General features: G+C 38.8%; 2 protein-coding genes across 5 annotated transcripts in view; both read right to left on the bottom strand.

The window, feature by feature from the left end:
- Positions 1-17,330, bottom strand: part of LOC125815227 (glyceraldehyde-3-phosphate dehydrogenase, cytosolic) — a 613,914-nt gene that overhangs the window by 122,546 nt on the left and 474,038 nt on the right. The window lies entirely within an intron of this gene.
- LOC125814511 (stemmadenine O-acetyltransferase-like) lies at positions 536-1,708 on the bottom strand. Its single transcript, XM_049493967.1, has one exon. The coding sequence runs from the start codon at positions 1,706-1,708 to the stop codon at positions 536-538; it is 1,173 nt and encodes a 390-aa protein (XP_049349924.1).

Below are 17,330 nucleotides of genomic sequence, written 5' to 3'. Positions count from 1 at the left end.
AGAGAAGCTACAAAAGCTGATAGGGAATAGTAGTTAAGTTGCTTATGTTTGGTCTAACTAGAATATTACAAAGTTAAATCGGTAATCGCTAGAATGGACTTTGCAGGTTGTAACTAGTCATTTAGCAAGGCTGTAACTTATGGCATCAAAGTTTAACTTATTTGTTTGTTTGTTTGTTTCTCATTTGGCTTTCTGTGGAACTGAAGGATCTAGCAAATAGTTGTGAACAAAGAAATGCTGAATGTGGCGGCTCTCGTAATTTCTTCGTGTACTTAGGAACTAAACTTTGTCAGGGTAGTCCATTTGTAAGCATTAGCTGGCTATAGGAGAAATGAACCAAAAGCTACATGATGCTTTCAATCAAAACAATAATATACTACTAAGTACTAACTACAAAAGAACAAATCCTAATAACAAAAATAAAAATTTGAAGGTATAATCCAGATAGTATATGGAAGATGGTTGATGGAGTCGAAAACAATTTAAGATACAAACTTCCAATATTATAACATGTCAAAAGACGAAAATTTTAGGATCAGTCACTACACCAAGAAAGCAATTCCTTGTCAGCTTCAAATATAGCCATGTCTTCTTCTTTGAGACTTACCCAGGCTTCTATGCCATTACCTGACTTTGTGTCTAGAAAACCAATAACATCCTTGAGAACAAGTCTAGCCGATCCTACCCATATCGGTTTTCCCCAACCAAAATCAGCTTTGTATAAAGGCAATCGACACAAACTAGTGAAGTTGAACATGACTAGCTCCCCTTTCCTCTGCTCATTTGCTTTCTCTTTGATGAAACTCAAGTGTTTTTGATCGTTCTTCTGGAGACCTGAGACAAATTCACTGTTTACGTTGTTTATACTTTCTCTCACTTTTTTCACTAGCTCAAAATCTTGTTCCTCATTAGTACTATTATTATTATTCGTAGCTGGTACTGTAATGATTACTTGCATTACATTCCCGAATAAAGATTCAGGCAATGGAGGATTACTTCTGGTACGTAAGTTCACCGTATGAACCATGCCATATATCTTAGTTTCATCTCTTTCAGCATGAATACTTGCCATCAAACGTGTCCATAAGAAAGCTGATAAAGCTTCAATCCTCGAGGGAGGTTTCGTACTTTCACTGCCCTTTTCAGTATACTTATCTCTGAGTGCTGATACTTTAGAGGCAGAGAATACAAACCTCTTAGTCACAATGTTGTCTTTCTCAATCATGACACTTGATTTGAACTTTGTTATATCTCTTGGTGGAAATAGTATGGAAGAATGAAATCTTGGACAAGGTACGTCGATACTCCCTCTTGCAATAGCTCCCCAGGTATTGATAAACATGAACGTGGACAATGCATCAGTTATCTTATGAGAAATGGCTATACCAATAGCCGTTCCTCCACATTGAAAGAAGTTTGCTTGGACTAGTAAGCAAAAGTCTTTAACATCATGTAAATCACAAGGGATGAACTTGTTAAGTTCGTTAGGAAGTGGATCAAGAAGGAACTCTGAGAGACTGCATTTGGCTATGGCTTCTACATATGGAACGCCCTCATCGTTGCAGTTGACGTGGGAGTTGGCTACGTCTAGACGTCCTCCAAGAGGGTAGAATTTTGTCAAGGTATGTGATAAAGATGTCTTAAGTTGGTTTGATGTGTGTGTGTTAGTGAAGTTATTGTTTGCTGGATAGAAAAACACAAGGGGCATCAGAATATTTGGAGTAATTTGATCAAGATATGAAAGTTTGTAATTGTGAAGTTCATGTGGGGTTGGTGAAGATGGTTTGATTATCAATTTGGAGATGATTTCTATCTCAATTTTCATACTTCCAAAATGTTTACTAGTAGTGTTTTTCTCTTTGATGAAATGACACTGATTCTGATGACAATAAATAGACCAAAAACTTAGTTAGCTATAAAGTATAAAATGAAATATAATTGAAAAAAAATATATAAAAAAATGCAATGTGTCTTCTAGTTTTTAGAATGTTGCTCATATGGCCGACTTGTCACTAAAGAGATTATTATCATGACTTGAATAGGAAACTACCACTACTATAAAATCACTATTTTCTTGACCGAATTCTCACAAAATACTCATAGATATTTCGATTGAATCAATGAGAAAAAAAAATGTTCAATGGCTATTCTCAATATTTAAATGAAAATTTATTTTCACCATGCATTTTCACAGTGAGCTAGCTGATTCTATGAAAATAGGTGGGAAAATTATATTTTACGGTACAAACTTATCATCGATTCGCGATGGTAAAGAAAATTTATGTTTCTAGCGGTGGAATACTTCAACTTAGTATAAAAACCTTGGTAGGTAAAAAAAGTACACAAGATTTAATGACATGCCAAATATAAAAAAAAACATATTTTATTTATGAATTGAGTAGATACATTTAACTTATATTTTATTTCTGATTAAATATTTGAGAATTCTAAAATTTTGTGCGTCATTCCTAGGATTACAAGGAAGAATTATGCCTCCATTTTTACTAAAATTTTGTGCGAAATTGTGCCTCTGCCTTTTGCTAGTAAATTGCATTACTGAATTTGCCTTCCATTTTTACTTGAAAATGCGAACGTTTGCCCTTTGAGACTAACGCACACGTCGTTACAGACACCCACACCATTAATAAGATCGTCACGTATGCTCACAAAAAGTTTCGGCTAAAAACCCGTCGGTATTACATATCACCAAAAATCTATGGATTATAACACACGTAAAACAAAAAAATCGGTATTGCTCTGGACCTCGTTTGAACTTGAAAATGTGGACGTGGCACACACCATTAATAAGATCGTCACGGATGCCAACAAAAAATTTCAGCCAAAAACCCGTCGGGATCACATATCACCAAAAATCCATGGACTATTAACACACGTAAAATGAAAAATTTGGTATTTCTTGCTCTGGACCTCGTTTGAACTTGAAAATGCGAATGTTTGCCCCTCGGGACCAACATACACCATTTCGTCATGGATGCCCACAAAACATTTCAGCGAAAAATCCATCGGGATCACATATCACCCAAAATTCGGGAGTCAGGTGAAAGAAAGAAGATTGAAGGAGAAAGAGTAAGTTTTATCCCTACTACTGGAAAACCTACAGAAGTAAGGTGTCAATTTCAAAGAAATCTTATTGAATTATACTTTAGGTGAGTAAATCGGGTTTTGCAAGTGCCTTATGGAAACAATGGAGGTCAAGACAAAGAAGGCTAGGGTGACATTCATAAGCAAGTAATGTAGAACCCATCACACACTTATAAGGTGGTGTCTGGGTATGCTTGCCAGTTCAGGTTAAACATTTTGTGCCTTGTAAACTTTATCCCCTAGTGGTTAGACCCTTCACTGAGTAGCTCTGCTAAGAGAGAATATTAAGAGGTGTTGCAAAAATGTTGACAGTCTAAAACATGTATCAAAGAAGCTTTTAGGTTATAGATGCAATAATTAATTTGCAATTATAATTATTAATAATCTTTTGCATTGAAAAGAAAATAAGTATAATTTTTTTTCACATTAAATAGCGACGGAATATGATTTGTCTCTAATCAATGTTTTCTCTGTAGTGACACTATATATAATATTAGAACAAAAAATTACCTAAATACCTTGTGTGACTATTATTCTATATAAATAAAAATATAATAAGATAAAAAAGCAAAACAAATTATGGAGTTGACCGAATAGATATCGAAAAAACACCCATGATCAAAAATTTTTTTGCGTTAAACATATATCCGAGGCAAAAGTTACGATCGTTTGAAGTTTCACCAAATTAGAGATTGAAACTTGAAAAAGTAGTTGTAAATTGGTGAAACTTCAAACGGTCATAACTTTGGCCTCGGAAGTCCTTTTCAGGCGATTTTTTTTTGAATTTGGTATTTTTTCAATATCTATGCGCGGTTTGACCCAACCAATTTTTTGAAAGACGTCTTTTAACACATTCAATTTTGAATTTCCCTCAATTTTGAAGAAAATTGTAATTCTTTATTGCTAAGAATCTGATAAAAGAAAATTGATTTTTGAGTTCGAAATACTTTGATAATGTATATATGAATGTCAATTTTAATGTCAGATAATCAATTTTATTATAAACAACTTTTATCCCGTTCAATTTTAAATTTCCCCCAATTTTACACAAGGATTTTTGTTCCTTAAATAGGTATGTGAAAAAGATTTGATTAAACAAAATAGTTTTGGAGATGAAAATACCATTTTAATACATAAGTGAAGTCCATATTAATACCAGGCTTTTGACCGAGCTAATTTTTTGAAACACAGCTTTTAACCCATCCAATTTTGAATTTCCCCCAATTTTGTAGAAAATTGTAATCCTTTTTTGCTAAGAATCTGATAAAACATAATTGATTTTTGAGTTCAAAATACTTTGGTAAATTATATGTGAAAGTCAATTTTACATAAGATTTTTTTGATCCTTTATACAAAAAGATTTGATGAATGAAAATTAATTTTGAGTTTGAAATACCTTTTTAGAAAGCGCTTTGTGGCTCGTTTGACCTTGAAAATGGGCCGGTTTGGCCGTCAGGGACAACCGGCTCCATAGCTAGGGTATTAAAGGATGTCCATGAAAATTTTTGGCATTTTTTACGTTGGAATTCTAGATACCAAAAAATCCATGGACAACACACGAAAATTGGCAAAATGGGGGTTATGCCTGCTCCGAGGCTCGTTTGACCTTGAATGTGCAAAGTTGGTTGTCATGGCCAACCATCTCCATAGCTAAGGTCTTAACGGACGTCCATGAAATTTTTTGACATTTTACGTAGAAATTTCGGATCACCAAAAAATTTATGGACTATAGCACACAAAAATCGACAAAATAGGGGGCGGTATGCTTGCTATGGGGCCCCTTTGACCTTGAAAATGGGCCGATTTGTTCGTCAGGGCCAACCCAATTCATAGCTAAGGTCTTAACGGACGTCCATGAAAAATTTTGACATTTTTTTACGTCAGAATTCCAAATCACCAAAAAATTCATGGACTATAGCACACGAAAATCGACAAAATGGGGGGGGGAGGGTATGCCTGCTCCAGGGCTCGTTTGACCTTGAAAATGGGCCGGTTTGGATGTTAGGGACAACTGGCTCCATAGCTAAGGTATTAATGAACGTCCATGAATTTTTTTGGCATTTTTGATGTCGAAATTCCAAATCACCAAAAAGTCCATAGACTATAGCATACGAAAATCGGCAAAATAGGGGATATGCCTTCTCCAGGGCTCGTTTGACCTTGAAAATGGGCCGGTTTGGCCGTCAGGGCCAACCAACTCCATAGCTAAGGTATTAACGGACGTCCATTAAAAATTTCAACATTTTTAACGTCGAAATTCTAGATCACCAAAATATCCACGGACTATAGCACACAAAAATCGGCAAAATGGGGTTATGCCTGCTTTGGGGATCGTTTGACCTTGAAAATGGGCCGATTTGGTCGTCAGGGCTAACCGACTCCATAACTAAGGTCTTAACGAACGTCAATGAAAATTTTAGCATTTTTGATGTCGAAATTCCGGATCACCAAAAAATTTATGGACTAAAGTAAATGAAAATCGGTAAAATGGGGGGAATGCATGCTCCGGGGATCGTTTGACCTTTAAAATGGACCGGTTTGGCTGTCAGGGCCAATCGACTCCATAGCTAAAGTGTTAACGAATGTCTATGAAATTTTTTGGCATTTTTGACGTCGAAATCTCGGATCACCAAAAAATCTATGGACAACAGCACACGAAAATTGGCAAAATGGGGGGGGGGGGTATTCCTACTCCGAGGCTCGTCTGACCGTGAAAATAGGCCGATTTGGTTGTAAGGACCAATCGACTCCATATCTAAGGTCGTAACGGACGTCCATAATTTTTTTTGGAATTTTTGATGTTAGAATTTCGAATCACCAAAACATCCATGGACTATAACACACGAAAATTGGAAAAATGGGGGGTATGCCTGCTACTGGGTTCGTTTGACCTTGAAAATGGGTCGATTAAGCCGTCAAGGGCTCAGGGCCAGCCGACTCCATATCTAAGGTCTTAACGGACATCCATGAAAAATTTTAATATTTTTGACGTCGAAATTCTGGATCACCAAAAAATTCATGGACTATGACACACGCAAATTGGCAAAATGAGGGGTTTACCTTCTCCAGGGCTCATTTGACCTTGAAAATGGGCCGGTTTTTCCCTCAGGGCCAACCAGCTCCATAGCTAAGGTCATAACAGACGTCCATTAAAAATTTTGGCATTTTGGACATTGGAATTATAGATCACCAAAAAATCTATGGACAGTAGGACACAAAAATCGGCAAAATGGGGGGTATGCCTGCTCCGGGGTTTGTTTAACCTTGAAAGTGGGCCAGTTTGGTCATCAGGACCAACCGGCTTCATAGCTAAGGTGTGAACGGACGTCCATGAAAAATTTCAGCATTTTTGACGTCGAAATTTTGGATCACTAAAAAATCCATGGATTATAACACACGAAAATCAGCAAAATGGGGGGTATGCATGCTCTGGGGTCTTTTGACCTTGAAAATGGATTGGTTTGGCCGTCAGGGATAACCGGCTACATAGCTAAGGTTTTAACGGACGTCGATGAAAAATTTCAGCATTTCTAACGTCAAAATTTTGGATCACCAAAATATCTATGGACTATATAGCACACGAAAATCAACAAAATTGGGGGTATTCCTGCTCCGAGGATCGTTGACCTGGAAAATGGGTCGATTTTGCCATCAGGGCCAACCGGCTCCATAAATAAGGTCTTAACGGACGTCCTTAAAATTTTTTGGTATTTCTGACGTAGGAATTCCGGATCACCAAAAAATTCATGGACTATAGAACACGAAAATAGGCAAAATGAGGGGTATGCCTACTCTGGGGATCGTTTGACCTTGAAATGGGTCGGTTTGGTCGTCATGGCCAACCGACTCCATAGTTAAGGTCTTAACGGACGTCTATGAAAATTTTTAGCATTTTTGACGTCGGAATTCCGTATCATCAAAATATTCATGGACTATAGCACATCAAAATCGGCAAAATGGAGGTTATGCCTGCTCCGTGGCTCGTTAGACCTTGAAATTGGGCCGTTAGGGCCAACCGGCTCCATAGCTAAGGTCTTAACAGACATCTATGAAATATTTCAGCATTTTTGACAATGGAACTCCGGATCACCAAAAAATTCATGGACTATAGTATAGGAAAATTGGCAAAATGGGGGATATGCCTGCCCCATGGGTCGTTTGACCTTGAAAATAGGTCGTTTAGTTGTCCGGACAAACCGACTCTGTAGCAAAAATCTTGACGGCCGTCCATGAAAAATTTCAGCATTTTTGACATCAAAATTTTGGATCATTGAAAAATGCATGGACTATAGTAGGCGAAAATCGGCAAAATAGGAGGTATGCCTGCTCCAGGGTTCGTTTGACCTTGAAATTGGGCCGTTTGGTTGTCAGGGCCAACCGGCTCCATTGCTAAGGTACTGACGGACGTCCATGAATTTTTTTGGCATTTTTGACGTCGAAATTCCGGATCACTGAAAAATCCATGGACTGTAGCACATGAAAATCGGCAAAATAGAGAGTATGCCGGCTCCGAGGCTCGTTTGACCATGAAAATGGGTTGTTTGGCCGTTAGGGCCAATTGGCTCCATAGATAAGGTCTTAACGGACGTCCAAGAAATTTTTTGGCATTTTTGACATCAGAATTCTGGATAATAAAAAAATTCATGGACTATAGCACACGAAAATCGGCAAAATGGGGGGGTATGCCTGCTTTGGTGCTCGTTTGACCTTGAAAATGGGTCGTATGGCTGCCAGGGCCAATTGGCTCCATAGTTAGGTCTTAACGGATGTCATAATTCCGGATCATAAAAAAAATTCATGGACTATAGCATACGAAAATTGGCAAATTGGGGGGTATGCCTACTCCGGTGCTCGTTTGACCTTGAAAATGGGCCGGTTTGGCTATCAGGGACAATCGGCTCCATTGCAAAGGTCTTAACAGACGTCCTTTAAAATTTTTGGCATTTTTTAAGTCGAAATTCTGGATCACCAAAAATTTCATGGAATATAACACACGAAAATCGGCAAAATGGGGAGTATGCCTGCTCCGGAGCTCGTTTGACCTTGAAAATGGTCTGGTTTGGCCGTCAGGGCCAACATGATCCATAGTTAAGGTCTTAACGACGTCCATGACAAATTTTGGTAGTTTTGACGTCGAAAATCTGGATCATCAAAAAATTCATGGAGTATAACACATGAAAATCGGCAAAATGGGGGGTGTACCTTCTCCGGGGCTCGTTTGACCTTGAAAATGGATCGGTTTGACCTTAAGGGCCAACCGGCTCCATAGCTTAGGTCTTAACGGGTGTCCATGAAAATATTTGACATTTTGGACGTCCGAATTTTGGATCACCACAAAATTCATGGACTATAGAACACGAAAATTGACAAAATGGGAATATGCCAGCTTCAGAGCTCCTTTGACCTTTAAAATTTACCGGTTTGGCCATCAAGGCCAACCTACTCCCTAGCTAAGGTCTTAACGGACGTCCATGAAAAATTTCTATATTTTTGACGTCGGAATTCCGTATAACCAAAAAATCCATGGACTATAGCACAGGAAAATTGGTAAATTGGGGGGTATGCCTGCTCTGGTGCTTGTTTGACCTTGCAAATGGACCCGTTTAGTTGTCAAGGCTGACTGGCTCCATAGCTAAGATCTTAACAGACGTCCATGAAATTTTTTGGCATTTTTGACGTTGAAATTCTGGATCACCAAAAAATCCATGGACTATAGCACACAAAATTCGGCAAAAGAGGTGGTATGCCTGCTCCGGGGTTCGTTTGACCTTAAAAATGGGACGGTTTGGCCGTCAGGATCAACCGGCTCCATATATAAGGTCTTAACGGACGTCCATAAAATTTTTTGGCATTTTTTACATCGGAATTTTGGATAACCAAAAAATCTATGGACTATAGCACACGAAAATCGGTAAAACTAGGGCTATGCCTGCTCCGGGGATCGTTTGACGCTGAAAATGGGCCGGTTTGTCTGTCAGGGCCAATAAGATCCATATCTAAGGTCTTAACGGACGTCCATGACAAATTTCAGCATTTTTTACGTCGTAATTTCAGATCACCAAAAAATTCATAGAGTATAACACATGAAAATCGACTTCATAGCTAACGTCCTCTTCGGGGCTCGTTTGACCTTGAAAATGGGCATGTTTAGCTGTCATGACCAATCAACTCCATAGCTAAGGTATTAACGGACGTCCATAAATTTTATTGTCATTTTTTATGTCAAAATTCCGGATCACCAAAATTCTATGGACTATAGCACATGAAAATTGACAAAATGGGAGGTAAGCCTGCTTCAGGGCTCGTTTGACCTTAAAAAAAGGGCCGATTTGGCTGTCAGGAACAACCGGCTCCATAGCTAAGGTCTTAACAAACGTTCATGAAAAACTTTGGCATTTTTGACATCGAAATTTCGGATCACCAAAAAGTCCATGGACTAAATCACATGAAAATCGGCAAAATAGGGGTATGCATGTTGCGGGGATCGTTTGACCTTGAAAATATGCCAATTTGGCTGTCAGAGCCAACCAGGTCCAAAACTAAGGTCTTAACGGACGTCGATGAAAAATTTGGGCATTTTACGTCGGAACTCTAGATCACCAAAAAATTCATAGACTATAGCACACAAAATCGGCAAAATGGGGGGTATGCCTTCTCCGGGGTTCCTTTGACCTTGAAAATGGTCCGGTTTGGCTTTCAGGGCCAACCTACTCTATAGTTAAGGTCTTAACGGACGTCCATGAAATTTTTTGACATTCTTGACATCGAAATTCCAGATCACCAAAAAATCCATGGACTATAGAACACGAAAATTGGCAATATAGAGGGTATGCCTGCTCCAGGGCTCGTTTGACCTTGAAAATAGGCCGGTTTGGCCGTCAGGGACAACCGACTTCATAACTAAGGTCTTAACGGAAGTCCATGAAACGTTTTGACATTTTTGACGTTGGAATTCCGGATTACCAAAAAATCATGGATTATTATAGCACACGAAAATTTGCAAAATTCTAGTTATCCCTGCTCCGAGGGTTGTTTGACCTTGAAAATGGGTCAATTTGGCCGTTAGGGCCAACCGACACAATAGCTAAGGTCTTAACAAACGTCTATTAAATATTTTGGCATTTTTGACAGCGAAATTCCGGATCACCAAAAAATTCATGGACTATAGCACAGAAAAATTGGCAAAATAGGGGTATAGCTGTTGAAGGGCTCGTTTAACCTTGAAAATAGGTCATTTGGTCGTCAAGACCAACCGACTCCATAGCAAAGGTCTTGACGGACGTCAATGAAAAATTTCGATATTTTAGACATCGAAATTCTGGATCACCAAAAATGTCTGGACTATAGTAAACAAAAAATTGGCAAATAGGGGGTTTGCCTGCTCCGGGGTTCGTTGACTTTGAAAATGGGTTGTTTGGTCGTCAGGGCCAACCGGCTCCATAGTAAAGGTATTGACAGACGTCCATGAAAATTTTTGGCATTTTTTACGTCGAAATTTCGGATCACCAAAAAATTCATGGACTATAGCACACGAAAATCGGCAAAATGGGTGGTATGCCTGCTCCGGGGTTTGTTTGACCTTGGAAATGGGTCGTATGGCCGTCACGGCCAATTGGCTCCATAGGTAAGGTCTTAACGGACGTCTATAATTTTTTTTTGGCATTTTTGACGTCATAATTTCGGATCATAAAAAAATTCATGAACTATAGCACACGAAAATTGGCAAATTAGGGGGTATGCCTGCTCTGGCACTCGTTTGATCTTGAAAATGGGCCGGTTTAGCTGTCAGGGCCAATCGGCTCTATAGCAAAGGTCTTAACAAACGTCCTTGAAAAATTTCGGCATTTTTGAAGTCGTAATTTCGGATCACCAAAAAATACATGGAATATAACACAAGAAAATCGGCAAAATAGGGGGTATGCCTGCTCCGGAGCTCGTTTGACCTTCAAAATGGGACGGTTTGGCCGTCAGGATCAACCGGTTCCATAGCTAAGGTTTTAACGGACATCCATAAAAAAATTTGGCATTGTTTACATCGGTATTCCGGATCACCAAAAAATCTATGGACTATAGCACACGAAAATCAGTAAAATTGGGGGTATGCCTTCTCCGGGGTTCGTTTGATCTTGAAAATGGGCCGGTTTGGCCATCAGGGCCAACAAGATCCATAGTTAAGGTCTTAACGGACATCCATGATAAATTTTGGTATTTTTGACGTCGAAATTCTGGATCATCAAAAAATCTATGGAGTATAACACATGAAAATCGGCAAAATAGAGGGGTGTACCCTCTCCGGGGCTCGTTTGACCTTGAAAATGGGCCGATTTGGCCTTCAAGGCCAACCGGCTCCATAACTTAGGTCTTAACGGACGTCCATGAAAATTTTTGGCATTTTTGACCTCAGAATCCCGGATCACCACAAAATTCATGGACTATAGCACACAAAAATTGACAAAATGGGGATATGCCAATTTCGGGGATTGTTTGACCTTGAAAATTGGTCGATTTGGCAGTTAGGGCCAACCGACTCATTAGCTAAAGTTTCAACGGACGTCCATGAAAATTTTTTACTTTTTTTACGTCGAAATTCGGGATCACCAAAAATCTATGGACTATAGTACACGAAAATTGGCAAATTGGGGGGGGGGTATGCCTGCTCCGGTGCTCATTTGACCTTGAAAATGGGCTGTTTGGCTGTCAAGGCTAACCGACTCCATAGCTAAAGTCTTAACAGACGTCCATGAAATTTTTTGCATTTTTGATGTCAAAATTCTAAATCACCAAAAAATCCATGGACTATAGCACACAAAAATTGGCAAAATAGGTGGTATGCCTGCTCCGGGGTTCGTTTGACCTTAAAAATGGGTCGATTTGGCCGTCAGGATCAACCGGCTCCATAGTTGAGGTCCTAACGGACGTCCATTAAAAATTTTGGTATTTTTTACATCGAAATTCTGGATAACCAAAAATCTATGGACTATAACATATGAAAACCGGCAAAATTGGGGATATGCCTGCTCATGGATCGTTTGACCTTGAAAATAAGCCAGTTTGGCTGTCAGGGCCAACAAGATCCATAACTAAGGTCTTAACGGACGTCCATGACAAATTTCAGCATTTTTGACGTCTGCATTTTGGATCACCAAAAAATCCCTAGAGTATAGCACATGAAAATTGACAAAATGGGGTGTGTGCCCTCTTCGGGGATCGTTTGACCTTGAAAATGGGCCTTTTTATCTGTCAAGGCCAACCGACTCCATAACTAAGATATTAACGGATGTCCATAAAAAAATTTGGCATATTTTACGTCGAAATTCTGGATCACCAAAAATCCTTGAACTATTGCACTCGAAAATCGATAAAATTTGGGGTATGCCTGTTCGAGGACTCCTTTGACCTTGAAAATGGGCCGGTTTGGCCTTCAGGGTCAACCGACTCCATAGCTAAGGTCTTAACGGACGTCCATGAAATTTTTTGACATTCTTGACGTTGTAATTTTGGATCACCAAAAACTCCATGGACTATGCACACGAAAATCGGCAAAATAGAGAATATGCCTGCTCCAGGGCTCGTTTGACCTTGAAAATAGGCCGGTTTGGTCGTCAGGTCCAACCGACTTCATAACTAAGGTCTTAACGGACGTCCATGAAAATTTTTGGCATTTTTTACGTTGGAATTTCGGATCACCAAAAAATCCATGAACTATAGCATACGAAAATCAGCAAAATTGGGGGTATCCCTGCTCTGGGGATCGTTTGACCTTGAAAATAGACCGATTAGGCCGTCAGGGCCAACCGGCACCATAACTAAGGTCTTAACAGACGTATATGAAATATTTCGACATTTTTGACATTGGAATTCTGGATCACAAAAAAATCAATGGATTATAGCACATGAAAATTGGCTAAACGGGGGTATGGTTGCTCCGGTGCTTGTTTGACCTTGGAAATGGGCCGGTTTGGCTGTCAGGGCCAATCGGCTCCATAGCAAAGGTCTTAACAGACGTCCATGAATTTTTTTTTGGCATTTTTGAAGTCAAAATTCCGGATCACCAAAATATCCATGGAATATAACACACGAAAATTGGCAAAATGGGAGGAATGCCTGCTTCGGAGCTCGTTTGACCTTGAAAATGGGCCGGTTTGGCCGTCAGGTTCAACCGGCTCCATAACTAAGGTCTTAACAGACGTCTATAAAAAAATTTGGCATTTTTTATATCAGAATTCTGGATCACCAAAATTTCTATGGACTTAACACACGAAAATCGGTAAAATTGGGGGTATGCTGCTCCGAGGTTTGTTTGACCTTGAAAATGGGCCGGTTTGGCCATCAGGGCCAACAAGATCTATAGTTAAGGTCTTAACGGACGTCCATGAAAAATTTTGGTATTTTTGACGTCGAAATTCTGGATCATCAATAAATCCATGTATTATAACACATGAAAATCGGCAAAATGGGGGGTGTACCCTCTCCGGGGTTCGTTTTACCTAGAAAATGGTCCGGTTTGGTCTTTAGGGCCAACCGGCTCCGTAACTTAGGTCTTAATGAACGTCCATGAAAATATTCGACATTTTTTACGTCAGAATTCTGGATCACCACAAAATCCATAGACTATAGCACACGAAAATTGGCAAAATGGGGATATGCCAGCTTCGGGGGTCGTTTGACCTTGAAAATTGACCGGTTTGGCCGTCAGGGTCAAGCAATTCCATAGATAAGGTCTTAACGGACGTCCATGAAAAATTTCTACATTTTTGACGTTTGAATTCCATATCACCAAAAAATCTTAGGACTATAGCATATGAAAATTGATAAAATGGGGCGTCTGCCTCTTCCTAGGCTCGTATGACCTTGAAAATGGGTCGGTTTGGCTGTTAAGGCCAATCGGCTCCATAGCGAAGGTCTTACCGACGTCCATGAAATTTTTTGGCATTTTTTATGTTAGAATTCTGGATCACCAAAAAATCCATGAACTATAGCACACAAAAATCGGCAAAATGGGGTTTATGCCTACACCAGGGCTCGTTTGACCTTGAAAATGGGTCGGTATGGCCGTCAGGGCCACCGACTTCATAACTAAGGTCTTAACGGAAGTCCATGAAATTTTTTAGCATTTTTTACGTCGAAATTCTGGATCACCAAAAAATACATGGACAATAGCACACGAAAATTGGTAAAACGGGGGGTATGCCTGCTCCGGGCCTCGTTTGACCTTAAAAATGGGCCAGTTTGGCCGTTAGGGCCAACATGCTCCATAGCTAATGTCTTAACGGATGTCCATAATTTTTGTTGGCATTTTTGACAACGGAATTTCGGATCACCAAAAAATTCATGGACTATAGCACACGAAAATTGGCACAATATGGGGTATGCCTGCTCCGGGGCTCGTTTGACCTTGAAAATGGGCCGATTTGGCCATCAGGGCTAACCGACTCCATACCTAATGTCTTAACGGATGTCCATGAAAATTTTTGACATTTTTGATGTCTGAATTCTGGAACACCAAAAAATCCATGGACTATAGCATACGAAAATCGACAAATTGCGGGATACGCTTGCTCTGGGGATCATTTTACCTTGAAAATGGGTTGGTTTAGCCGTCAGGACCAACCAGCTCCATAGCTAAGGTCTTAACAGACGTCCATGAAAAATTTTGGTATTTTTTACGTCGAAATTTTGGATCATTAAAAAATCCATGGACTATAGCACACGAAAATCAGCAATATGGGGGGGGGGGGGGTATGCCTGCTCCAGGGATCGTTTGACTTTGAAAATGGGTCGGTTTGGCCGTCAGGGCTAACCTACTCCATACCTAATGTCTTAATTGACGTCCATGAAAATTTCGACATTTTTTATATCCGAATTCTGGATCACCAAAAAATCCATGGACTATAGCACACGAAAATCGGCAAAATGCGGGATATGCTTGCTCTGGGGATCATTTTACCTTGAAAATAGGTCGGTTTGGCCATCAGGGCCAACCAGCTCCGTAGCTAAGGTCTTAACAGACGTCCATGAAAATATTCGGCATTTTTGACATCGAAATTCTGGATCAACAAAAAATTCATGGACTATGCATACGAAAATTGGCAAAATGGGGGGTATGCCTGCTCTAGGGCTCGTTTTACTTTGAAAATAGGTCAGTTTGGCCTTTAGGGCCAATTGGCTCCATAACTAAGGTCTTAACGGACGTCTATGAAATTTTTTGACATTTTTTACGTCGAAATTCTGGATCATAAAAAAATCTATGGACTATTATAGCACACGAAAATCGGCAAAATGGGGGTATGCCTACTCCGGGGCTCGTTTGACCTTGAAAATGTTCCAGTTTGACGGTCAGGGCCAACCAACTCCATATCTAAGGTCTTAACGGATGTCTATTAAAAATTTTGGTATTTTTGTAGTCAAAATTCTGGATCACCAAAAAATCGATTGACTATAGCACACGAAAATCAGCAAAATTGAGGGTATGCTTGCTCTGGGGCTCGTTTGACCTTGAAAATGGGTCGATTTGGCCGTTAGGGCCAACCTACTCCATAACTAATGTCTTAACGTCCATGAAAATTTTTAGCATCTTTGACGGCGAAATTTCGGATCACCAAAAGTTTCATGGACTATAAGCACACGAAAATCGGCAAAATGGGGGGTATACCTGCTTCGGTGCTCATTTGACCTTGAAAATGGTCCGGTTTGTCTGTTAGGGCCAACCGGCTCCATAGCTAAGGTCTTAGTAGACGTCTATAAAATTTTTGGCATTTTTGACTTCGGAATTTTGGATCACCAAAAAATCCATGGTCTAGCACACGAAAATAAAAAAATGGGAGGTATGCCTGCTCCGGGGCTCGTTTAACCTTGAAAATGGGGCGGTTTGGCTGTTAGCGCGAATCGACTCCATAACTAAGGTCTTAACGGACGTCAATGAAAATTTTTGGCATTTTTGACGTCGAAATTCTGGATTACCAAAAAATTCATGTACTATATCACACGAAAATCGACAATCAAAATGAATCAAAGCCGCACTGGACCAACTGGAGGATGGACTACTATAGAGGAGCCGAGTCCAGATCTAATCTTGTTGTGATTCTAATTGTAGAAAACGAATTTATGTACTTTTTTCCGTTCAACAATAGTTATTCAATAATACTTGTTAAGTTTGATAAATTAAGAGATAAATTTATATTTTCTGTCTATTTAGGGGTGTTCATGATTCGGTTTGGTTCGATTATTGAATAAAACCAATCAATTTTTTTCAAAAGCAAACGAAAAATAACTGTCGATTTGGTTATTGTTGGTTTGGTTTGGTTTCGACTTTTTTGGTTTTTTCGATTTGAAAGTAATGAATTTTTTGAGGACATACGTATCATGATAGACATAGACACATAGTACATGAATAATCCGCATGAAAGCTATTGTGGACTTAATTAAGCAATTAAGCAATATTAGAGTTATTATTACACGAATAAAGTGATTCAATTAAGAGAAAGTGTGACTATTTTATGTAAGGTAGGGTTGGTAAAGATTAAAGTAATGAATTTTGATGGACTTGAACTTATGATTGTAACGGTTAGGCTAAAATTTAATTGTTGGGATTGAGAAATTGATAAGGTTAAGGACTTAAGTTAATTAGTAAAATTTAGCAAAACAATTATATTTTATTTAAGAATAATATATTTCTCAGTTTGGTTTGGTTATTTTTGCAGTTCTTTTTTACTAAAATCAAAATCAAACCAAATAGTATCGGTTTTCAACATTTGAAACCAAACCTAACCAAACCAAACCAAACCAAATATCGATTTTAATCGGTTTGGGTCAAATTACGGTTCAATTTGATTTTTTAACCATAACCATGAACAACCCTACTTCTATTAAATATTATTTATCATCTAACATATTTTTCAAAACATTAAATTTAATAAAGTCAAATGAATAATAATTTTATCCTATTATTTAGTATTTCTTAAGATGTGTGTTAAGTCAACAGTGGACAAATATGAATAGACAGAAGAAGTATAGTAATAGTACTTAATATGTCGATCCGTGCTATAAGCAATTTGTGATTGAATGAAAAAATCTCTTAGATTTGATTGATATATTATTTGTCCAATAATTATCAACTCAATACTAAATCGACCTATATCTTATTACTTAATAGTTTAACAAATTAATATATTTAAAAAATTGATACCCAATGAGTCAAATTATTAAGCATAATTATCGGCCTATAAAAA

This window comes from Solanum verrucosum, unplaced genomic scaffold (genome assembly GCF_900185275.1).
Source record: "Solanum verrucosum unplaced genomic scaffold, falcon-dt-bn FXZP01000085.1, whole genome shotgun sequence".
NCBI lineage: Eukaryota > Viridiplantae > Streptophyta > Magnoliopsida > Solanales > Solanaceae > Solanum > Solanum verrucosum.
This window is presented reverse-complemented; position numbering and strand designations above follow the sequence as displayed.